The 24,467-nt window shown below is 47.1% G+C and overlaps 1 protein-coding gene across 2 annotated transcripts in view; it reads left to right on the forward strand.

The window, feature by feature from the left end:
• CCDC180 (coiled-coil domain containing 180) overlaps positions 1 to 20,503 on the forward strand; it is a 39,559-nt gene extending 19,056 nt beyond the window's left edge. Inside the window, exons 17-37 of one of the 2 annotated variants that reach the window (XM_040405875.1) lie at positions 3 to 344; positions 1,051 to 1,268; positions 1,344 to 1,519; positions 2,175 to 2,355; positions 3,994 to 4,140; positions 4,213 to 4,357; positions 6,185 to 6,301; positions 6,473 to 6,571; positions 7,503 to 7,589; positions 7,699 to 7,886; positions 9,852 to 9,922; positions 11,309 to 11,426; positions 11,577 to 11,651; positions 13,190 to 13,256; positions 14,263 to 14,407; positions 14,490 to 14,650; positions 15,224 to 15,361; positions 18,173 to 18,284; positions 18,929 to 19,034; positions 19,261 to 19,393; positions 20,199 to 20,503. In XM_040405875.1, coding sequence (XP_040261809.1) covers positions 3 to 344; positions 1,051 to 1,268; positions 1,344 to 1,519; positions 2,175 to 2,355; positions 3,994 to 4,140; positions 4,213 to 4,357; positions 6,185 to 6,301; positions 6,473 to 6,571; positions 7,503 to 7,589; positions 7,699 to 7,886; positions 9,852 to 9,922; positions 11,309 to 11,426; positions 11,577 to 11,651; positions 13,190 to 13,256; positions 14,263 to 14,407; positions 14,490 to 14,650; positions 15,224 to 15,361; positions 18,173 to 18,284; positions 18,929 to 19,034; positions 19,261 to 19,393; positions 20,199 to 20,336 — 2,964 coding nt within the window. In that variant the 3' untranslated portion in view covers positions 20,337 to 20,503. The remainder of the gene's footprint in view (positions 1 to 2; positions 345 to 1,050; positions 1,269 to 1,343; positions 1,520 to 2,174; positions 2,356 to 3,993; positions 4,141 to 4,212; positions 4,358 to 6,184; positions 6,302 to 6,472; positions 6,572 to 7,502; positions 7,590 to 7,698; positions 7,887 to 9,851; positions 9,923 to 11,308; positions 11,427 to 11,576; positions 11,652 to 13,189; positions 13,257 to 14,262; positions 14,408 to 14,489; positions 14,651 to 15,223; positions 15,362 to 18,172; positions 18,285 to 18,928; positions 19,035 to 19,260; positions 19,394 to 20,198) is intronic. The other variant, XR_005773958.1, reaches the window with a different exon arrangement.
• The last annotated feature ends 3,964 nt before the right edge of the window (positions 20,504 to 24,467 follow it).

Below are 24,467 nucleotides of genomic sequence, written 5' to 3' on the forward strand. Positions count from 1 at the left end.
AGAACATGCCCCCAAATGCAGGAGCGCCTGAAGGTATTCTCGTCATAAGCCCAGTCCCCATGTCCAGTGACCTTGTAGCGACTCCAAAGGAAGGAGCCCCTGTAGAGTCCTCCCATCCCACAGATACTGCTGAGCTCTCCCGGGAGCGCAGTGCAGAGGGTGCAGGCGTCGGTGTTCTCCAGCCTCTTAAAATAGAGGCCACAGAGGACAGCCATGGGGCGAATCCAGTTGCTGAGCATGTTGAGGACTCGTCACAGCTGAGCCGTGAAAATACTGCAGATGAGACTCCAGTATCCGAGCCACCGCATCGGCAGGTTTCTGAAACGGCGACTGCACAGCACGAGGTAGGTCGTGGTTTCATCAATGGAATTTGATGATGTTGATCTTCACACGTCAATGTTCACTCTGTAAAATATCTTTCCTTCGTATTTATGAATAATGACTTGACACAAGATTTAAATTCATCACCTATACACAGGATAGGTGATAAGTGCCTGACCTCTGAGACCCCCCCCCCCCCGTCACCACAGTGGGGGTCCTGTGTCCACGATATGTGAGCATGCACACTGGTGCTCCATTCTGTAGGACTGCTGAAGAGGATTGTCTCCATCAGTCCCACAGTGATGAATGGAGTGGCAGTCTACACAGCGGACCTAGGACCCCCCGCAGTTGGATCTCCATTAATTAGACCATACATACCTATTCTGTAGATAGGTTTAAACGGGTTTTCCAGGCTTTTATTATTGATGACCTATCCTCAGGATAGGTCATCAATATCAGATTGGCAGGTGTCCCACACCCAGCACCCCCAGCGATCAGCTGTATGAAGAGAAAGGCGCGTGCCGTCTCCTGTCTCTCTTCCCTCTCGCTGCTGCTGTGTAGACAGCGGATCGGTGGAAGTGTCGGGTATCGGACCCCCGATCTGATATTGATAACATATCCTTAGGCTATGTCATCAATATCAAAAGCCTGGAAAACCCCTTAAATGTTTGGACACCCCCTTTAAGAGTCCATACAGCTAATGAACAAATAATTCTTTGTGCTTTTTAGCATAGTTCACCCACAGAGGAAACCCCTGTGATAAGTGAAACTTTCACAACCTCCAAACAGCACACCTACACGGTGCTGAAGAAGAAAGACCCGAAGGTCCAGTCATCCATGGAAGATCAGCCCAACAGTGTGTTCTTCACGGAGGCTGCTATAGAGGACCCTTTAAATCTGGACCACATTGTTTTACCAGATGAGATGATTGCAGAAATTAAAAGCAGGTTAGTGCAGGCTATTTCTTACATACCGGACCTTTTTTTTTATTACTCAAATTTTAGCTAACCTCCCACTTTCAGTCTCCGTCTGCGGTTCTATGAGCATCTGGAGGTTTGGTTTGATGAAACGGCGTCCAGTTCGCATAGTATCGTCCTTGCCAAGAAGGAAGAGCTGAAATCGGAGCTGGACCTACGCTGCCATCTGCATCAGCCTCGAAGTCGGCGCATAAAGATGGACATCCACAATGTTAGGGCAGGTACGACATGGCTCACCCTTCCCTGTTTAAAATTCAAAACGTCATCCAAATACGTCCCCCTTTTCTCTGCAGCCTCTGAAACTGCACTTCAGAAAAAGAAGGGTTATAGAATTTGCCCAATTTTACAAACATTAAAAAAAAAAATGCATCTAATATAAGAACAGTAAGAACATTTTCACATCGTTTTAACTATCTCCTAACATTTTGTGTAGACGGCTCATATCTGCTTAGTTGCAGACCCTGTGTGCGGTGGTCCGCTGACTTCCATGTCACAACTTGACCTCCTCGTTCAGTATCATCAGTTGCAAATTGTCATTACGACATGGCAATCTTTAATGTCACGCGGCCACGCAGTTTTAACAAGCAGCCCAATTGCTCCAATTAGACAGAAGAAAACCTCTGCATGGACTTTGTGTGTTCCCCTCTTTCCTCGTATAGCCAGACTCTGGCTTGTCGCCATCTTTCGACACACCAAAAAATGTGCTGATCAGTTAATTGGCCCCAGCGTATGTGTGTGTGACATAGGGAGGCCCACTGGGGACAGTGACGGATGTGTACCTGACGGCAGAACATAGGAAAGAGATGAGAATAATAAATGATGGTGTGGACATCTCCACCCTACTTTACCTTCAGGTCTGTCAATCTTGTATTTTAGCCGAGTTGCGCCTCCACTCAGACCGCGTTGACCGTCACTGCGAGGGAGTAAATGACGCGCTGGACAACCTAAAGCAAGAGAGCATTTTACTGATTGAGAAGATGAAAAAAGAGACCCAAAACTTCCGCAGCAAAATCAGCGGCATGGAAAATACGTTTCTGAATGGCAGGAAATCTGACAAGTGAGCCTTCTGTATTGTAAATGCTATAGAACTCTGCCCGAGGCTGCAAAACTGAGATTATTATAGATTATAATGGACCTTAAAGGGAACCTGTCATCAACTTTATGCCGATCTCACTGAGGGCAGCATAAAATAGGGACTGATGTCAGCGATGTGCCACTCATGAGCTAAAAGTAAGTGGTCGCCGAGAACCAGCATCATAATCCTTGCAGCACGGGCCTTGAAAAGAGTCAAATCTACTTGAGAAGAGTCCTGGTTATTATAATCTCCTGCTCTCCCGTCCATCTGCTGCTGATTGGCAGTTCTCTCCTAGAGAGACAGGGAGACAACTGGGTAGGAGACTGTCAGTCATCAGCAGGAATAACCAGGACTCTTCTCCGGAGGCCGTGACTCTTTCCCAGGCCCAGTCTGCAATGATTGTGATGTTGGTTCTCAGCAACCACTTACTTTTACCTTATAAATGACCGACCGCTGAAATCAACTCACTTGTCTGTCTCTACTTTATGCTGCCGTTAGTATGGGCAGCATAAAGGTGATGACGGGTTCCCTTTAAAGGGGATGAGTTCAGTGAAGAGGTTACCCCACAAATAGTTAACTATCTACAGTATAGATGACAAATGTTGTATTGCTGGGCCCCCAGCAATTCCGAGAATCCGTAAGTCCCCAAGTTTCCTGTCTGAAACCTCTTCATTCACGTCTGTGGGACTGACAGAGACGGCACTCTGTGAGTCCCATAGAAGTGAATGGCACAGTGGACTGACATGCAAACTACCACTCCATACAGACAAGGCACTTGGGGATCGGTGAAGGCCCCAGCAAAATCACCTATTGGAATAAGCCCTTTAAATTAACATTCTGTGGTCGATGGCCTCTGACTTTGCTCTGTGGGTGGAAATTCCCCAACAGAAACGCTCCTTGTATTGTCATTTAGACAAACAAGCGGACACGCCGTGACCCCATCCTGACTGCCTATGGCTGTGATGGCACTACAACTCCTAAGATGTACACTTGCTTGGCTGTTCTCAAAACTCCATGGAAATGAATGGAGCATGCTGGGAGTCGTAGTTTCCCCATAGCTGGAGTGTCGGAGGTTAGTCTTCACTGGCTTATGGGATTACACTTCTTTTGATCACATTGCTGCAGGTGTAATTCTTTTTGTAAGCTTCTGATTTTATGCCTTTATCTACATTTCATAACATGATACTTTAAAGCTGGCATGCTCAACCTGCGGCCCTCCAGCTGTTGTAAAACTACAACTCCCAAAATGCCCTGCTGTGGGCTGATAGCTGTAGGCTGGTCAGGCATGCTGGGAGTTGTAGTTTTGCAACAGCTGGAGGGCCGCAGGTTGAGCATGCCTGCTTTAAAGCGACTACCACTCTCATCTGATTGACACTTAACCTACCATCATCGGCCTAATACAGTTGTCCTTACAGACTCCTCTTCACTGTCCTGGTCCCATGTCTAGATCAGGATGACAGTGGCCGCCATCTGTCCACATTTACCTTTTAACCCTGTATTCTCCTGCAGCAGAGCTCTGCTCTGCACCATGATGTCATACAGTTCAAAAACAAATGGGATTTTTCTTCCATCTTGGTTTTCTGTTATTTATTTTTTTTAACACTTATTTTTTTCTTTCAGACTAGTCACCCTGTGCAACTCCCTCCCATCCATATTGGACAGTCACAATAGCGGCGTGCAGACCGCCATGAGGAACTATCGGCAACACGTGGAGGAGATGCTGGGAAAGTTGTGCGACACCAACTCTGATTTCATCAAGTCATTTCGGTAAATATTCTAACAAGTCTGACATAAAATGACAGTTGCAGGTCAGTTCTTGGGGTGTAAATCTTCCTTTAGGTTGTTTTCAGAAGGAGGAAACTTTTCTCCGGACGAGATTGAGATACTTCGCAAGAGATTGCACAAGGCATCGGCCACCATTGCATCCTTTGAGGGCTCCATCATGGTGGACTTGGAGGGACTGGAATCGCAATGCTTGGAGCAAGTAAGTCAGGATTTGTGTAACATTAGGGAACTCCCAACTTGTTTTATTTGATCTTGTATCAAGAACATGGCCACCATGTATAAAGTCCAGTCGGGACGGCATGGGAAGGAATCTCCTCATGAGGACAGTGGACTGATAACTAGGAGCCCGCTGTACACATTAATGCCATTGGGACTTCTAGTAGAGCTGGCCTGGCCTTGGACAGGGGAGCATAGTATGATTACAGATCCGCTTTAGGCGTTCTCTGTACCTATGCTGTCCTGCATGAATTGTAGTCAATGCAGATCCAGCAGCTTCTAGCATTATCCAGCTATATCAGACACTCTGGAAAGTTGTCCCTTTTCTGGATTTACCAATGCCACTGTGAACGTAACCTAACCTGGCGCCCTGATTTTCATTGTGTTGGTTGCAGATCTGCCAGTTCCCAGGCTCCTCTTCTGCCATCCAAGATGGCTACGCTGCTTCTCAGACTACCTGGCGCATACACTTCCTGTTTCCCTTCATGTGAGCAGCGCTGGCCAATTCAAGAGCAGGCCTCTGCAAGCAGGAACCTGTGCATTGGGTAGTCTAAGCAGCAGTGCGGCCATCTTGGATGAGAATTGGCAATCTGCAGCTGAAAAGGAGGATCACCAGGTAAGTCTTACGTTTGTTCTCTATTAAAGGGAATCTGTCATCAGGTTTGAGCACATTAAGCTGTTACCATTGCAATGTTCAATAAACTACCTTCTTTCCAGCAAGGGTCTTCTTTCTTTTTTTCATGTTGTCATTTAGATAAAAAAAAGCATTTTTTTTTGGTTATGCTAATGAACCTTCAAGGTGCCCAGAGGGGTGTTATTCCTCTCCTCTAGAGCCCAGTAACGCCCCCCCCCTGCAGTGCCCAGCCCGCCTTAATTTCAAGCCCAGCACGCCTCCTCATAAATACATTTCCTCCCACAGCTGAGCTGAACGGCGGCGCCCGCTCTGCTACGTCATTTATTATTATTATTATTCAACATACGAACCTTGCTTCAGTATCGCCGACTGCCTGCGCCTGTCCGTTCCTACGGCTCCTGAGGGCAACAGCCTCAATAGTGTCACTGGGCATGCTCCGAGCCCAGTGACGTAATCGGAGCGCTGTTGCCTCAGGAGCTGTAGGATCAGGCAGTCGGCGATACTGCGGCTGCGTGAGATTTCATGCGCAAGAAAGGATGAAGCAAGGTTCGTATGTTGAATACATTATATGACGTAGCAGAGGGGGCGCCGCCGTTCAGCTTGGCTGTGGGAGGAAATGTATTTATGAGGAGGCGTGCTGGGCTTGAAATTAAGGCGGACTGGGCACTGCAGGGGGGGGGGCGTTACTGGGCACTGCAGGGGGGGGGCGTTACTGGGCACTGCAGGGGGGGGGGGCGTTACTGGGCACTGCAGGGGGGGGGCGTTACTGGGCGCTGCAGGGGGGGGGGGCGTTACTGGGCACTGCAGGGGGGGGGCGTTACTGGGCACTGCAGGGGGGGGCGTTACTGGGCACTGCAGGGGGGGGGGCGTTACTGGGCACTGCAGGGGGGGGCGTTACTGGGCACTGCAGGGGGGGGGGCGTTACTGGGCTCTAGAGGAGAGGAATAACGCCCCTCTGGGCACCTTGAAGGTTCATTAGCATAACCGAAAAATCGCTTTTTTATCTAAATGACAACATGAAAAAAAGAAAAGACCCTTGCTGGAAAGAAGGTAGTTTATTGAACATTGCAATGGTAACGGCTTAATATGCTCAAACCTGATGACAGATTCCCTTCAAATGTGAATTTTGTTTTTTGAAATCTGATACAATCTAGTGCATTGTCCCTTGCTGCTTAGGCCACAGAAGTTGTGAAGAAGTTTGAAGACAAATTCCTTAGCATAACTACAGACATGATTTTCCTCGAAAACATACAAAAACTCCTGACAAACCTGCAGGTGAAGATTAAAGCTCTGGTAAGTGAGGGGTCATCCAGCCCACTGAACTTTATAAATCCTGCCATATTGAAGCGAGGCCCACATCACTAGTTTAATCTACAGTTAGATTAGGAGACTTTTACTCCTTGTCTTGATTGGTTTTTCTTCTTTCCATTGGGAGCTTCTCTTCACTCTTCTCATTATTTGTAGGTCGCGAACAGTAATTCTCAGTCTCAGCAGATCAACTCTTACCTAGAACAGCTGCGGCTGAAGACGGACGCCTGCGCACATCCAAACATTGACAAAGAGGTAGGTTGACTTCAGCTGAGCAGCCGGGTCTCTATGGTTTTATTATTAACCTGGTGCTTGATGGTGAATCCATTCATTCAACACACATGATGGCACAATCCATAGTCGCCTCCATTAGAGCTGACCTGTACTAATATCTAAAACGTACATGGAGTCCGAGTGCCGTTTTTACTCCAAAATAATGAGCAGTGTAGTGATAGTGTGGTGTCCTCATAGACTAATACTAGTGATTGTGATTCCATTTACTAAACAGTTCCCTCAAATTGTCTATTGGGGGCTGAAAAGAAAGCTCTTCCCAGTTCTGTGGCATGCTGCAGGAGGAATAAAGCCTTAACCCCTGCCCAATAGACTAGCTGGAGAAACTTCTAGAAAAAGCGTTCTAAGCCAGGCTCGATTATATTACCATATTTTTGGACTATAAGATGCACTTTTTCCCCTGTGGCAGTGTGTCTTATAGTCCGAATGCTAATGACCACTTCCATTATGGAAGACATCAGCAGCGTGTGGGAAGCGCTGCACTGGCTCTTCTCACCCTCCCTGGTCTTCTTCTGGGCCCCGCTCCGCACTGTGTCTTGATGGCGTACAGTGTCAGGACGTAGTGCACGTAGGTGCGCACTATGACCTGACGCTGTGCAACGGCCCTGAAGAAAGCCACGGAGTGCTATAATTTCCTCTGGGTTGGCCCAAGGAATTCCATTTTCCTCTGTCTTTTTCACAGTCTTTTTCTGCGGGTCCTTGGTCACCTGTGCAAGGAACTGTTCTGTAGCACCTCCAGGTTAGATGGAGACCCGAATGCCGTACACCCACCAATCTTGAAGCGATGGCATATGCTAATGATACGATCATCATTTTACAAAATGGGAATACCCCTTCAATGATGCATGTAGTAATTACCGGTGGCTTAACTTAATTCATATTATTCTGGTTACAGGTAGTAAGCAGTGACTATCTCTATGCATTCATGAAAACCGTAATGGAAGAAGTAACGCAGAGAAGCCGCTATCTGTCATGTCTCCTGGTGAGTGAACCGGTTATGTGGCTAAGATATTACCTTAGGACGTATCTCGCAGGTTACACCTAGTCTGCTGTTTACACTTCTGCCTAAGCTCTTTTTTAACAACTTGCAGGAACCCAACCCAGTTCTACAAGAATCTCCCTTGCAAGGTCCTATTGCCACGGCTTCACGTGGTGATGTCACTTCAAGACAAGAAGGGAAAGTGACGTCTGGGAGCCCCGACAGCCTGCTTAATCCAAGCAGGATTGGAAAACTGGCTCTGGATGATGCGGCAGTGGGTGTCATAAAGAACATCATGAAGTGAGCCTGTTCGCACAATTGCACTTGGCCTAGTAGGATGATACTCTTATTATAACTAGGGATGGGCGATATAAACAATATTATCGCCATAAATTCAGGCAAAGATATAGATTTTAGCTATGTCGCCATATTGCGATAGATGACCACGGAGCGGTAGTAAATTGAAGAAGATTCTCACTCAATGCTCCGTGGCCTCCCAAGTCCCGACTGCACCGCGCTGCAGGGCCTCGCATTCGCACATTGTCAGCGCGCTGGCTGGCGCTGTGTGTGACGTCGGGTACCTCCCAGTGCATGCTGGGAAGAAGACACGGTCCGTCTCCTGTGGACTCAATCAGCCAGTTGTGCACCCTGCAGGAAAGGTAAGTATATTAGCAGGGACCCGAATCTACCGGGGGGTGGGGTGGGGGGTTATTGGCTACGGCATGGGGCTGATGGCGCTGGCTGAGGGATATGATGATGGTGGCAACTGGCAATGGCATGGGGCTGATGGTGCTGGCTGGGGGACATGAATATTTTGGCAATTGCATAGGGGTTGATGGCGCTGGCTGGGGGACATGAATATTATGGCAATGGCATGGGGTTGATGGTGCTGGCTGGGGGACATGATGGTGGCAATGGCATGGGGCTGATGGTGCTGGCTGTGGGACATGATGATGGTGGCAATGGCATGGGGCTGATGGCGCTGGCTGGGGGACATGAATATTATAGCAATGGCATGGGGCTGATGGAGCTGGCTGGGGGACATGGATGATGATGGCAATGGCATGGGGCTGATAACGCTGGCTGTGGGACATGATGATGGTGGCAATGGCATGGGGCTGATGTCGCTGGCTGGGGGACATGGATGATGATGGCAATGGCATGGGGCTGATGGTGCTAGCTGGGGGACATGGATGATGATGGCAATGGCATGGGGCTGATGGCGCTGGCTGGGGGACATGGATGATGATGGCAATGGCATGGGTCTGATGGCGCTGGCTGGGGGACATGGATGATGATGGCAATGGCATGGGGCTGATGGTGCTGGCTGGGGGACATGGATGATGATGGCAATGGCATGGGTCTGATGGCGCTGGCTGGGGGACATGGATGATGATGGCAATGGCATGGGGCTGATGGCGCTGGCTGGGGGACATGGATGATGATGGCAATGGCATGGGGCTGATGGTGCTGGCTGGGGGACATGGATGATGATGGCAATGGCATGGGGCTGATGGTGCTGGCTGGGGGACATGGATGATGATGGCAATGGCATGGGGCTGATGGTGCTGGCTGGGGAACATGGATGATGATGGCAATGGCATGGGGCTGATGGTGCTGGCTGGGGGACATGGATGATGATGGCAATGGCATGGGGCTGATGGCGCTGGCTGGGGGACATGGATGATGATGGCAATGGCATGGGTCTGATGGCGCTAGCTGGGGGACATGGATGATTGCAAATAGCAATGGCATGGGGCTGACATACAGAAGAAAATATCAGATTGCGATATATATCGCACATGCTTCAAATTATATTGCGGTATAGATTTTAGGCCATATCGCCCAGCCCTTATAACCCCCAAATATATCCAGTCCTGCTCGTGAAATACGACTTGTAATGTCTATTCCACTATGTAAGATGTGGTATATGAATAGGAAATTTGAAAAGATATGGACGTCTTGGTTGGAGAGTGACATCGCTGCTGACTAACCTACTGTGATCTTTGGGTTGTCAGGAAAGCAGGATGCATCTGAGTGAATGTGACGTATGTGAGCGAATGGTTCTATATGTGTGTAATACTGAAGTGGCGGCGTGCCTTATGTGCTCCCTTGCTTCAAATTTATGATACAACATATAATAGTAAGATTTTTGTTGGGTTATGTATATTAAATTATACATGAAATCTTAAAAAAAAAAAATATTTCAGAAGGTTCACAGAATCGTGAAATGCACCTTTAACTGTTTTTCATTCTAAATTACAGGACTCAGAGAATATATGGCGAGGCACATCCGGAGCAGGATGAAGGGAATCCATCTCTGTCCTCTGTAGCAGGTATGGTCTATAGCAGTGATGGTGAACCTTCTACAGACCGAGTGCCCAAACTGCAACCCAAAACCCACTTATTTATCGCAATTTACCCTGAATATTACAGTCCTATAGTATATCTTCCATGTACTTTATCATTTAGCTATAATATCCTGCCTACATTCAGTGCGCTGCCTGCGCTGTTCATAGTGCGCCCTGCGCTGATGAATGGCAGGAGAAGTCTAAGGCATATTGGTACACCATAGACTTCTTCCAGGGCGCGGGTGCCCACAGAGAGGGCTCTGAGTGCCGCCTCTGGCATCTGTGCCATAGGGTCGCCACCACTGGTCTGTAGGGTATATTCCCACATGGCAGGAGAAAGCTGCATCACTGCCACAGTCCACTGGCAAAACCTAATATTACTGCAAGTCTTGTGTATCATGGTTTTTGCCACAACTAAGAGCCATTTTACTAAGCCAGAAAACTGGCTTAGTTGCCCATAGCAACCAAACCGATTCCACTTTTTTATTTTTCAGAGCTCTTTTGGAAAATGAAAGGGGGATTCTCATTGGTTGTCATGGGTAAATGTTCCTAAGGACGGAATCTCACAAACCAATGGAAAGGTGGTCTAAAGGCTATGTACACCTTTGGGGACATTTATTTTATGATGGCATTTCAGTCATTTTGGGCTAAAGTCATTTTTTTCAATTGGTCTTTATTAAAAATGTTCAGCCATTTCTGAGATACAAGGGTTAAAAAAAAATCTGTGCGTTTGCAAGCTGTGACTTTCTGTTTTCTTTGAATCCCATCAGCTGACGGCTCGGCTTGCAAACAGACTGATTTAAAAAAAAATTTAACCCTTGTATCTCCGAAACGGCTGAACATTTTTAATAAAGACCAATTGAAACAATGATTTATTTTATTTTATTTTTTGCCCAAATTGAGTAAAATGCAATGCCCCTGAAGGTGTACATAGCTTTTTAGAGGGTTGTCAGAGTTCAGTAAATATTCGGGCAGCCCCTATAAATGTGGTAAAATAACAAATGAACCTATACTTACCCCCTTTTGTCCAGCGCTGCTCTTCAGTCCTCAACTCCTCTGATGTTCTCTTCCAGGCTGCAGCCACAATGTGGCCAATTACTGGCTTCTGCAGTACATGAGAAGTCACTGCTGAGGTCATTGGCTGCAGTGGTGACCTGTGTTCACAGAACGTCACGGCTGCCGTCAGGAAAACAGTCGGCAGTGGGGAGGACCGGAGCACAGCTCTGGAAGCGGCAGTGGAGTTTTTTTTTGTTATTTTAACACCTGTTCGGGGGCTGCCTGAGTTTTTCATTGAACTCTGAGGAACCCCTTTAAATTCTAGAGATGATCTCTGGACCATGCAACATTTCTCTGTGTTCCATATTGTTCCAGTGTCACACCAGAGTCCGCCCCTAGCACCACATCCTCCACTACGACCCAGCAGTGGAAATAAAAAGAAGATTGGCTCAACTGAAGGTGAAAATGTCCCAGCCAAGTATACATCTCCCAGGTATCGTTTTTTTTAATATAATTGTGTATTTATTAAAGATTATCAAAAAGTACAAACTGATTGTGCTGGCACTTAACAGTAAGATTAGGTACCAGCTTTTACACCTAGCCTAAAACTCCCATCATTTCAGTACGTTTTTTTCTTTTGTAGTCTTCGTAAGCTGGTGAAACCAACAAGGTTCGACAAGAAATACCAGATTTTTGGAGAAAAGAAAGAGGAATCGGAGTAAGATGAAAGGAGAATATTCTGTTGCCATGATCTATGTCTATGTATTCTCTTTCGTTTTGTAGCTTCCCATTCAGTGCCCATATATTCAGCAGCGCTGTCCCAGGCTGGTTATCAATCAGTCTCTGTACAGCATGAGGCCCGCAATCGTAAAGGGTCGCTAACTTTCAAAAAACATTTGATATGTCATAGAGACATATGAAAAGTTTAGATTGGTCAGGGTCTGAGCGCCGAGACCCCCAATGATCTCTAGAATGAATAGAGAGAAGGGAGCTTATATCCTCACCGCTAAGGATAAGTTAGAGACGGGCCTATAGACTTCTATGGGTACGATACGAGCGCACTTCTTTCCCCTTGTTCTGTAGATCATGGGGGTCTCGGCGCTCAGACTCCCAAGTTTCTATGACGTATCAAACATTTTTTGAAAAGTTTGTGAACCTTTTAATTTTCTCATCCGTGTCATTGGGGCACACAGGCTTGACCATGGGTATAGCTGCTGCCACTAAGAGGTTAACACCAAGCACAAAGTGCTCCTCCCACCAGCTATACCCTTCCTACAGGGACTAAGTTAAAGTTAAGACTAAGTTAGCTGTGTCCGTAGGGGGCAGGCATCCCTGCTATGCAGGTCTACTGACTGCGCTACAGGCCTGTTTTTCCGACCGGTGAAGGGGAGACTAGTGGGTCCCCAAGTCCGCTGTTCGTTCTCTACCTCCAGAAGGAACAGAGGGTCTCTAATCCTCTGTTTCCTACCATCAATCGGGTCACCTTGACCGTCCCTTCAGGAAGCCACCCCCTGTACCGGAGTAACTACCCTCCCCAAGGGGTAGCACACCGAGGAGGGTGACACTGCTGGATTTTAGGACCTATTTTCTATCCTAGGCACACACATAAACTTATGACATTATTCTAGACAGTTTATCAGTATGTTGCTGTCACGGGACCTCCTGTGACAGAGGTTAGAAGATCTGAGAGCCTGACAGTCTCTTGATTCTCAGTGTTGTTGTTTGGTAATGACCACACCTCTTGTCAGGTGCAGCTTGTGGTCATTACTGCTTCCCTATTTAGATTGGTCTCACACTTCATACCATGCGGTTGATATTCTCTGCTTGGATTTTGAAGAGTTGGTGTGTGGACCTTTCCTGTGTTCCTGCTCATCCATTTTCTATAAGATAAGTTGTACTGCTCCTTGTATTTAGTTGTTTCCTTGTGCTTGTTGTTATTAGGCCTCGGGAGACGCCGGTTCGTTCACCTGGGAAGGAATCAGTTGTCTCATTCCCTGTCACTACCTCGAGGGCATTTCCGGGCTCCTAGGGTCTAGGTTCCAGCGTATGTATTTTCCCACCTTCAGGGTCTTTACATACTGACAGGAGTCAGGGCCAGGTCTTGGGGTTTCCTAGGAGGTGACCGTTCCCCTCTCCCTAGCCTTGAGGTCTAGTTCTTTGTCTTTCCCCTTCCTTTGTTATTCTGGTGTCCCTCTCCTCTCCCCATTATTCGTGACAGTTGCCTTGAATGTAAACTCTTTGTAATTTTTCTTGCAGTAATTTCAAAGGCATCCTGACCTCCATTTTGTGGGAGAGCAATGATCACCTGCTGTATTTGGCTGAGGTAAAGGAGTGAGTAGCATTATACTCCCCTGGTGCCCCTATGGGGGTGTTTCCAATGTCCACCCGCCTGCCTGGCATCCAGTATGATGTGTCAGCCCTATGCGACTGCTGCAGTCTGTACCCACTGGTGGCGGACCATGGATATGTCATGATGGGTGCGACAAGGGTTTGGATTTTTTTTCAGCACAAGGGGAAATTTGCAAAATCTGCAACAAATCAATGAACATTCTGTGACAGGAACTGATATGATTTGGATTTAAAAAATCTGTACCGTGGGTCAATTTCCATAGTCTTGTTAAAATCTCATCCACTTTGCTTTACTGTAATACGCTGCGATTCAAGATGGAACATCCTCAACAATTCCGGGAGGTGTGGGTGTTCTCGAAGGGTACTACATGGGGTGTAAATTACAAAGGAAAAAAATACATTGTGGATTTGCTACAGAATTGCAGCAAAATCTGCAAACCTTTTACACACAGATTTTGCTATGGGTTCTGTAACAGATTTGCCCCACCCTGTGCATTGCTATGCATTTACTTGACATTCTGAGAAAATTAAAGGGTAGCTGTCATTTTTTTAATTGTATTTTTTTATGTGTAGAGCATGTGATTATGATTATCTGTGCAATATGCTTTATTAGTTGATTTTGTACTTTTTATTACAAAACTGGCTCTGTAGTTGTCCCTGATCTGTCTTCAGGACATTGCAGCTACTTTGCTGCTACTGTAGTATCCGTGAGATGTTGGTAATGCCACATTTCCTCCGCTGTGTAAGAGAAATGTATGACCCCCGCAGTTTTTCCGGATCGGTATGAGTATGCGTTTTTGAGGGTGTGCATATCGTATCGATACCTCTAACTCCATAATAGTTTTGCAGATATCATGTTTATCTGCTTGTATAGACTGAAGGACATCAAAGGCGCTAGAATAAATAACTCCATTATTTTGCCCAACGCTGCTTTATTTTACTCTGCCCGATCTGTAGCTAATTTGCTTAATGTGTCACAGGAATTCTACAAGAAGAAGGAGCGCCGCCCTATAGCCCGGCCAGACTTACTGCAGGAAACATTTGAAGACTGTGCTGACACTTTAGTCATCAAGCTTCAGTCCTATGAGAATCAGGCCCTGGAGTATCACAATAACTGCGTCCTTGGTAAAGTCATGCCTGCGTTAATGGTAAGATTGTCTCCCGAGGCGAGGGCAATGAACGCAATTAATTCCTCCTGTAATTACAGAGTTCCGAGAGCAGTTGGAGCAACTTGAGAAGTTGATGAGTCTCATTACACCTCTTAAAATAAGAAGCCTGAGGGAGGAAAACATGAACTTCATGCAAAACTCGATTGCCAGCACCCGCCAGCCCTTTATGAAGGAGATCGAGCAGTGGAACCAGACAAAAGTAATTCTCTTTCGCTTCTGTAGTGTATTTTTGTTTCCACACATCTGGGTAGGGACATGCGCCCACGTGCGGCTAAAACTCCACCAATATTTTGTAGCCAATGGCCACACAATTTTGCAGGTAATTAAAATTGTGTGCCCCTTGGCCACTGCTTGTGTCCCTTTTCTTAATGTAATTTTGAGATTCTTTCAGAAAGTTGTGAGGACATCCCACAGACACAACCCCCCGTCATCATCAGCTAATGTTACGGGAAAAAGCTGCTGATGGCATTACATTCCCCATGCAGGGACTTGGAAGTTCCTACTAAAACCGTCATACACCTGCTGTGCACATGGGAAAGGGGTTGTCTGGTCAGATTGGCGCGGACACTTTGAGGAGGTGAATGGGGAAATAAGCATCGATAAATTGACACTTAGGCACCAAGAACAATGCCTAATGGGAAATCTGTTGCCCCTGTCTGCTGTGTGCTGGCAGGGACATGACCACTGCACAGAGCAATGGTTGCATGAAGTCAAGAACCCTGCCAGGCTGTATATATGCTGCATGATCAGTTAGTCTTATGTTGTCTTCCAGGAAGAAATGAAGACTCTGCTGAGACCGAGCCTGGGACATCCAGATAACGGGCACACTTTAGATCAGCTCTGCAAAGAAGAAGAAAGGAGGCAGAGAGAAGAGAGGGAGGGGATTGATCACAATGCCCAGTGCTTAAAGGTGGGAGATAAATGGAAATACAGCTATCGGTTTCCTATCCATTGTGCCTTTCATCATTGAGTGAGCACCGGCATAGTGCGTGTAGGCTGCTGCTACTAAAATGTGGATTCACACTGCAGTGCATTTAATGTATATGCTGGAAAAACTTCTGTCATATATGGTAAACATATTCATACATTGAATTCACCCGATTGAGGCCAAAAGGGTGTCCTTTTTACATACATCGAGCTGGTAAACCCTCATGTACTTTTTAATTTTGTTGGATAGATGTACCAAAAAATTATACACCGTATTTTTCGGACTATAAAGACGCACCAGACTGTAAGACACACCTAGGATTTAGAGGAGAAAAATAAGAAAAAATATATATTTTTCATTAGACCTCAGACCCCCATCATAACCCCATTCCTCCTCTAGTCCTCAGATCAGACTCCCAAACTCCAGCAGATCTCTGTATCAGACCCCCATTCCTCCTCAGATCAGACCCCCATTTCTCCCAAGACCTCAGGTCAGACCCCCAAAATCCATCAGACCTCTGTGTCAGATTCACATTCCTCCTCAGAACAGACCCCCATTGTATCCCCATTTCTCCCAAGACCTCAGGTCAGACCCCCAAACTCCATCAGACCTCTGTGTCAGACCCCCATTCCTCCTCAGGTCAGACCCCCAAACTCCATCAGACCTCTGTGTCAGATTCACATTCCTCCTCAGAACAGACCCCCAAACTCCATCAGACCTCTGTGTCAGACCACCATTCCTCCTCAGGTCAGACCCCCAAACTCCATCAGACCTCTGTATCAGACCCCCATTCCTCCTCAGATCAGACCCCCATTTCTCCCAAGACCTCAGGTCAGACCCCCAAAATCCATCAGACCTCTGTGTCAGATTCACATTCCTCCTCAGAACAGACCCCCATTGTATCCCCATTTCTCCCAAGACCTCAGGTCAGACCCCCAAACTCCATCAGACCTCTGTGTCAGATTCACATTCCTCCTCAGAACAGACCCCCAAACTCCATCAGACCTCTGTGTCAGACCACCATTTCTCCTCACATCAGACCCCCAAACTCCATCAGACCTCTGTGTCAGACCCCCATTCCTCCTCAGGTCAGACCCCCAAACTCCATCAGACCTCTGTGTCAGATTCACATTCCTCCTCAGAACAGACCCCCAAACTCCATCAGACCTCTGTGTCAGACCCCCATTCCTCCTCAGATCAGACCTCTGTGTCAGACCCCCATTCCTCCTCAGATCAGACCCCCAAACTCCATCAGACTTCTGTGTCAGACCCCCATTCCTCCTCAGATCAGACCCCCCAAACTCCATCAGACCTCTGTGTCAGACCACCATTCCTCCTCAGATCAGACCCCCCAAACTCCATCAGACCTCTGTGTCAGACCACCATTCCTCCTCAGGTCAGACCCCCAAACTCCATCAGACCTCTGTATCAGACCCCCATTCCTCCTCAGATCAGACCCCCATTTCTCCCAAGACCTCAGGTCAGACCCCCAAAATCCATCAGACCTCTGTGTCAGATTCACATTCCTCCTCAGAACAGACCCCCATTGTATCCCCATTTCTCCCAAGACCTCAGGTCAGACCCCCAAACTCCATCAGACCTCTGTGTCAGATTCACATTCCTCCTCAGAACAGACCCCCAAACTCCATCAGACCTCTGTGTCAGACCACCATTTCTCCTCACATCAGACCCCCAAACTCCATCAGACCTCTGTGTCAGACCCCCATTCCTCCTCAGGTCAGACCCCCAAACTCCATCAGACCTCTGTGTCAGATTCACATTCCTCCTCAGAACAGACCCCCAAACTCCATCAGACCTCTGTGTCAGACCCCCATTCCTCCTCAGATCAGACCTCTGTGTCAGACCCCCATTCCTCCTCAGATCAGACCCCCAAACTCCATCAGACTTCTGTGTCAGACCCCCATTCCTCCTCAGATCAGACCCCCCAAACTCCATCAGACCTCTGTGTCAGACCACCATTCCTCCTCAGATCAGACCCCCCAAACTCCATCAGACCTCTGTGTCAGACCCCAATTCCTCCTCAGATCAGACCCTAATTGTATCCCCATTTCTCCCAAGACCACCCAAGATCCCAAAAAATAAAATACCTTACTTACTGCTCTGGACCACGCTGACACTCACCGCTCATTGGTCTTCTACAGACCCGCGCTGCACTGTGACCTGACTTTGCACAGTGTCCGGTCATAGGGCTCACCTACATGCACTACGTCCTGATGCTGTGTGCAGTCAGGACACGTGCATTGAGATGCTCCGAAGAAGACCAGGGAGCAGTGAGTACAGCCAGCGCAGCGCTTTCCTCACAGCTCCCTGCGCCTCCTGCATGCTGATGACCGTGTCCATAATGAAAGCGGGCATTAGCATTCGCTCTGTAAGATGCACTGACGTTCACTCCCCCCACGTGTGTGAACACCCCCTAATATGTGTGAAAGATTTGCTTTAGCTTGCCTCTATTATGAGCTTCATTTACCATGGACCTGGCCCGAGTGATGACGTGTTCTTCGGTCACATGGCCTGGGAACAGCTCAGCCCCATAGAAGTGAATGGGGCTGAGAACATCACCAAGCACAGCCGCTATACAATGTACGACGCTGTGCTTGGCAAGTACGGAGCAGGCCGCGGCACTCACAGGACTGCTGATGCCTTCTCAAACCGCTGATCGCTGGGAGACCCGGCGTCGGACACCCAACGTTCACATAATGATGACCTATGCGGAGGATAGTTCCTCAGTATTAACATCTTGGAAAACCCTTTTAATGATGTTACCTTTCACAGGAACGTGTCTCGCAAAGTATGCAGCATTTTGTCGCATCTCTGGCGTCCCTCACCGAGCACATGCTGCTGGAACTGGATGAAGCACTTACCGTGGATGACGTGTTACCCGCCAGTAAGTGGAAGGGAATCATTGCGTCTTGAGGCCAATAAGTAAATCGATGGCATGTTTTTTCTCCAGACTGTCCAGTACGTCAGGCTGTAGTTTAGACAGAATGCAGGTCGGGCACAGCACTGGTGAAGTCACGCTCCAGATTTGGCACAGACATTTCTGCAACTGAGAATCTGTATGGATTTGTTTCCACACAAACCCCATTCAGATGACTGGGAAAGTCACAAAAGTTTCTGCAACAAATGTTCCGGAGAATATGTAGCGTATTGATATATTGCTATGCCCCCTCCTTAATGATGATGGTCTCAGTTTATCCATTTATCTTAACGTTACTATAAAAAATAAATGAACCGACAAACACATACTTCACACTATGAAACAAAACTGTACCCTCCAGCTGTTGTAAAACTACAACTCCTAGCATGCCCTAATAGCACTAGGCTGCCCAGGCATCCTGGGAGTTGTAGTATTGCAATGGCTGGAGGGCCATAGGTTGGGCATGTATGATTTTATAAAGTCATTTAATGACATGATGTCAGATTCGTAATATGTGGCTTATTCAGCCCAAATCTGTGGGGCTGTATATCCAGCCGGAGCCCCATATTGTTCCACAGTAGAGTTGACTGTGTCTCTAATGACATCTACAGAGAAGGAAGTTCCAAAGGAGAAGCTTTCAACACTGATCAGACGCACGCAAGCTGGCCGACCATTAGAGAACACAAAGTACCAGCCTCTGATCGAGCGCGGCTGCAGGTAACACGAGGGCACGTGGGGGCATAAGGGTAAGAGTTTCCCGCACAACAGATTTACACCTGTCTCATTTATCTGAATGGGGTTTGGAGAAATCCATGAGACTGCTGGCAAAACAACCCCCATTATGATGAACCTAACAAATATGCTACTTGTGAAGCCTCCTTCGAGATTCTGAAGCATCACATCGTACGTCTTATTCTTCTTCATGTCATGTTTCTACTCGCAGGGTGTGGCCCGGTATCTCCCTGTCCTCTGTCCTAACAGAGATTAGAGATGCTGCAGCAACTGCCTCAGTAACCACCGCCAAGACCACCCTAATTCACGTCTCCACAGTGGAAGCTCGGGATGCTGCTTATCTGGTAATATTCCTGTTATAATGTAGTCTTATGGAAATATCAGCGGATGTGACTCCGCCATGTCTGCACTGTCCACAGTCTTAGGGTCCATTCACACGTCCGCAATTTCGTTCCGCATTTTGCGGAACGGAATTGCGGACCCATTCATTTCTATGGGAAATCCGCACTTCCGTGTCCGCAATTCCGATCCCGAAAAAAATAGAACAGGTCCTATTCTTGTCCGCAATTGGAATAGGCATTTTCTATTAAGTGCCGGCAATGTGCGGTCCGCAAAAATGCGGAAACGCACATCGCCGATGTCCGTGTTTTGCGGATCCGTGGATCCGCAAAACACACACGGACGTGTGAATGGACCCTTACTATGCAAGCATCTGTGCATGCCTGAAAGCTCTGAACTTGTGCCGATGCTCATACCGCAAGAAGCCGTGGACAGTGCGGTTACATGAACATGCCACCTTATGTAATGTTAGCGGGTGCCCTGTAGTACATTTATTTTTCAGTCCAGAAGGTTCTAGTTCTCCATGGAGAGATCCAGCTGTTATAGAGAATTTTACAGGGAATCCCCCTGTATGGAAATAGACCTCAGATAAGGCCCAGTTTCTCAACTGCTGCCTATAGGTGACGGAGAGCTAGCGTACGTATCCGAGCCTTGGATTACCAATTAGTTCTCTACATATACTTAACTTTTTTACTTTCAACCGTTGTATCCAAACTGACCACAGCCAACCACAGGAAGCAAAACTTGATCGCACTGTAGAATAAATCAGGCAACTCTTATGACCTAATCCTACCATAATTGCATTGTTAGAAATTTGTACAAGATGTGGAGCTGGCGCTGACCACCATTGACGAGGAGAGGACACAGCAACATCTGGCGGCGCAGCGCTGGGAGGAATGGTGGCGCCAATCCGTCCTGAAGATAAAAGAGCTTTATTCTGCAAACTAAATCATGTCGGGATGTCATCTGCTTTCATCTGTCAGTCCTCAGGACACATGTCCTCTACAGGGACTGCTCCCATCGTGTATGATGAAATCTAAGTATAGTCTAATTCTAGAGGTGCGTTCCTTCACAAGAATAAAAAAGAAATTGGTTGTGATGTTGAACATAACGTTTAAATGTTGTTGTTTTTTTTTCTCTCCAAGAATCTGATATTGATGACCTGTCCTCATCAGTATCAGATCAGTGGGGGTCCAAATCCTGGCACCCCGGCCGATCAGCTGTTTGAAGAGGCCTCTTCCTAGGCCAGTGACCTAGGTGCAGCTGAGACCCATTGAAGTGAAAGGGACTGAGCTGCAATAGCCAGCACAACCACTGTCCAATGGATGGCTCTGTGCTTGGCAGGCCACCAGCACTCACTAGAACCCCGTGGCCTCCTCAAACAGCTGATCCGGAGGATAGGTCATCAATAATATCAGAATATTGGAAGACCCCTTTAAGGCTCACCTACTGCAGCAAGAGGATAAGGTGGTCAAACCAGCAGCAGTAAGTGGCCCTCATATCAAAAGGGTTGTCTGTGAGAAGATGGGCTTATAAAGGTTCTAATGAGACTTGTTGGGTTTTCTAAGTCCAAGCGATGGCAATGCTTTGCTACATTCAGTTAGACCCAGTGCTCCTCCATTATCCCCACATAAAAGAGTTACAGGACAATAGTTGGGCTGTTCCCCTTTTAGGTCCTGAAATTCCCACATGATGCCCCTAAGATGCTACAGGTGAAACTCGAAAAAATTGAATATCGTGCAAAGTTCATTTATTTCTGTAATGCAACTTAAAAGGTGAAACTAACATATGAGACTCATTACAGGCAGCGAGATATTTCAGGCCTTTATTTGGTATAATTTGGATGATTCTGGCTTACAGTTTATGAACACCCCAAAGTCTCAATCTCAGGTCCCCTTTGCTCAGGGGGTATGGATTAATTAGCTGACTAGAGGGTGACACTTTGAGCCTAGAATATTCAACCTTTTCACAATATTCTAATTTTAAGTTGCATTACTGAAATAAATGAACTTTTTCACGATATTCTAATTTTTGGAGTTTCACCTGTACAGCTTGAAGCCTGTGCTCATCACTGCGAGGAGGGATGAAATTCATCTGCCACTCCCGGAGTTTTGGGAGACGAGTCGTAAACCCCTTCACGTATCTCAGTATGACACTACATCAAATTTAGTGTTGTCCTAAACTGAGGGTGCGGAATTAAAAGTGAACGAAAACCATGGTGCAGTTTTCTCTGTAAACACAAGATGGCGATAATAAACAACTATGGGGCACTTTACAGCAAAAAGGCATAATAAGTAGTAATATTGTCCTGGAGTTTTGTCATGAGACACGTGATCATCAGACTTCTTAGCGGGACAACACTGGAGCCCTGGGAGGTGAGTAACCCCAATGGTCCCCTGGTTGAAGGGCTCTACCATTCAGCCTTTCATCAATGTAGACATTCAGATTTTCATTACTAGTGAACTGTTTTAGACATGCGTCTGTTAGCCCCTGGGTCATTTTGGGGTGAATTTCTCCTCTGTAGCGTGTTGCCCGCCCTCGCGCACCTTCGTAGTAGTCATTCACCTCTCACATTAATGGCACGTGGAGCTCCACTTTTCACGTCACTTATTCACAATGGCACCATTTGTCCACTCGCCATACACTTTTACCACAGCAGCACGTAAACAGTTCACAAACTGCGCAGGTTCAGAAATACCGCCACCCTTTTCCCAAAAGCCAATAATCCTCCCTTCCTGCAACTCTGATAAATCACTCCTTTAACACATGACGCTAACGAAGGATATGTGTGCAGACAGCCTATCGCACACCTTATATACCCACCGAGGGATATGTGTGCAGACAGCCTATCGCACACCTTATATACCCACCGAGGGATATGTGTGCAGACAGCCTATCGCACACCTTATATACCCACCGAGGGATATGTGTGCAGACAGCCTATCACACACCTTATATACCCACGAGGGATATGTGTGCAGACAGCCTATCGCACACCTTATATACCCACGAGGGATATGTGTGCAGACAGCCTATCGCACACCTTATATACCCACCGAGGGATATGTGTGCAGACAGCCTATCACACACCTTATATACCCACCAAGGGATATGTGTGCAGACAGCCTATCACACACCTTATATACCCACCAAGGGATATGTGTGCAGACAGCCTATCGCACACCTTATATACCCACTGAGGGATATGTGTGCAGACAGCCTATCGCACACCTTATATACCCACGAGGGATATGTGTGCAGACAGCCTATCACACACCTTATATACCCACCAAGGGATATGTGTGCAGACAGCCTATCGCACACCTTATATACCCACGAGGGATATGTGTGCAGACAGCCTATCGCACACCTTATATACCCACGAGGGATATGTGTGCAGACAGCCTATCACACACCTTATATACCCACCGAGGGATATGTGTGCAGACAGCCTATCGCACACCTTATATACCCACTGAGGGATATGTGTGCAGACAGCCTATCACACCCCTATATATCCACCGAGGGATATGTGTGCAGACAGCCTATCGCACACCTTATATACCCACTGAGGGATATGTGTGCAGACAGCCTATATATTTCCACCAAGCCAGCTCAGCACACAGGACTTCCTTCATGAGCTATGATAGTTTAGACCACCTCCATTTCAAGGCTGACGACATTCTGGTTCTTCCGGACCTCGATCACAGCCTTAGGCTACTTTCACATTAGCGTTTTCAATTCCGTTATTGAGATCCATCATAGGATCTCAATAGCGGAAGAAAACTCTTCAGTTTTGTCTCTATTCATTGCCAATGGGGACAAAACTGAACGAGACGGAATGCACCAAAATGCATTCCGTTCCGTTTGGTTGCGCCACCATCGCGGACAGAAAAACGCTGCAAGCAGCGTTTTTCTGTCTGCGACGTGGTGCGGAGCAAGATGGATCCGTCCTGACACACAATGTAAGTCAATAGGGACGGATCTGTCATGGCTATAGAAGACATAATACAACCGGATCCGTTCATGACGGATGCATGCGGTTGTATTATTGTAACAAGCGTTTTTACAGATCCATGACGGATCTGCAAAAAATGCTAATGTGAAAGTAGCCTTAGGCTGGGTTCAGACCTGAGCGTCTTTGATATGCGCGTTTTTGACGCGCGTTTTTTGCAATAGTAAACGCGCGTTTGTGTGATTGACTGCAGTGTCCTATGGCCACAAACGCGCTGTAAAACGCCCCAAAGAAGCTCAAGAACTTGTTTGAGCGTAGGGCGTTTTTCAGCGCGTTCAAACGCGCTGTAAAACGCTCAAGTGAGAACCAGGGCCATAGGGAAGCATTGGTTTTCATGTGTTGAGCGTTTTACAGCGCGTTTGAACGCGCTGTAAAACGCTCAAGTGTGAACCCAGCCTTAGTCTATGGAACATAATAAAGGATATCGCAGATCTTTTTCACTAGTATCAGAACCACATGGTATGGTAGAGAGAAAACATCCTACAAGAACCTTAAAGGGGTTGTCCGTTTATTTATTTTTTTATTTGGTCCCCAGCCAGTAGTACCTGTGGAGAAACCTATATCCACATGGTCCCCACTGCTCCATTCAGGTTCCCTGGCTTTCTTCACTGGACTTCCGGCCCCATCTGTTAACTCTCTCATGGATGGGGATCACGTGTGCTGCTGCAGCCAACGACCGGCCTCAGCAGTGATGTGAGCCAGCAATGATGCCCCACTTGAGGACCCCCCAGTTATTGGGTACAGCGGCTCATGCGACCTCATCCTTCCAGAAAACCAGTGGAGGGAGCCAGAATGGAGCAGGTGGGTTTGGATTTTTCCACAGGTGCTGCTGGCGGCAAATAAAAAAATAAAATAACATTCTGGACAACCTCTTTAGTAGTAGTCAAAGAGCAAGACAATTAAATAAAATGCCTGTGGTTGGAACTAGTTACTTGTATTTTATTGCTCCTTTTATGCTTTTTGTAGTATAGTCTTAACTATGTTACTTTAATTAGAGCAGATTTTTTGACACCTTTAACCCCTTCCCGACTGCCATACGGCTGCACATGCCCCGTGCAGATAAC

The sequence above is a fragment of the Bufo bufo genome, chromosome 8 (genome assembly GCF_905171765.1).
Source record: "Bufo bufo chromosome 8, aBufBuf1.1, whole genome shotgun sequence".
NCBI lineage: Eukaryota > Metazoa > Chordata > Amphibia > Anura > Bufonidae > Bufo > Bufo bufo.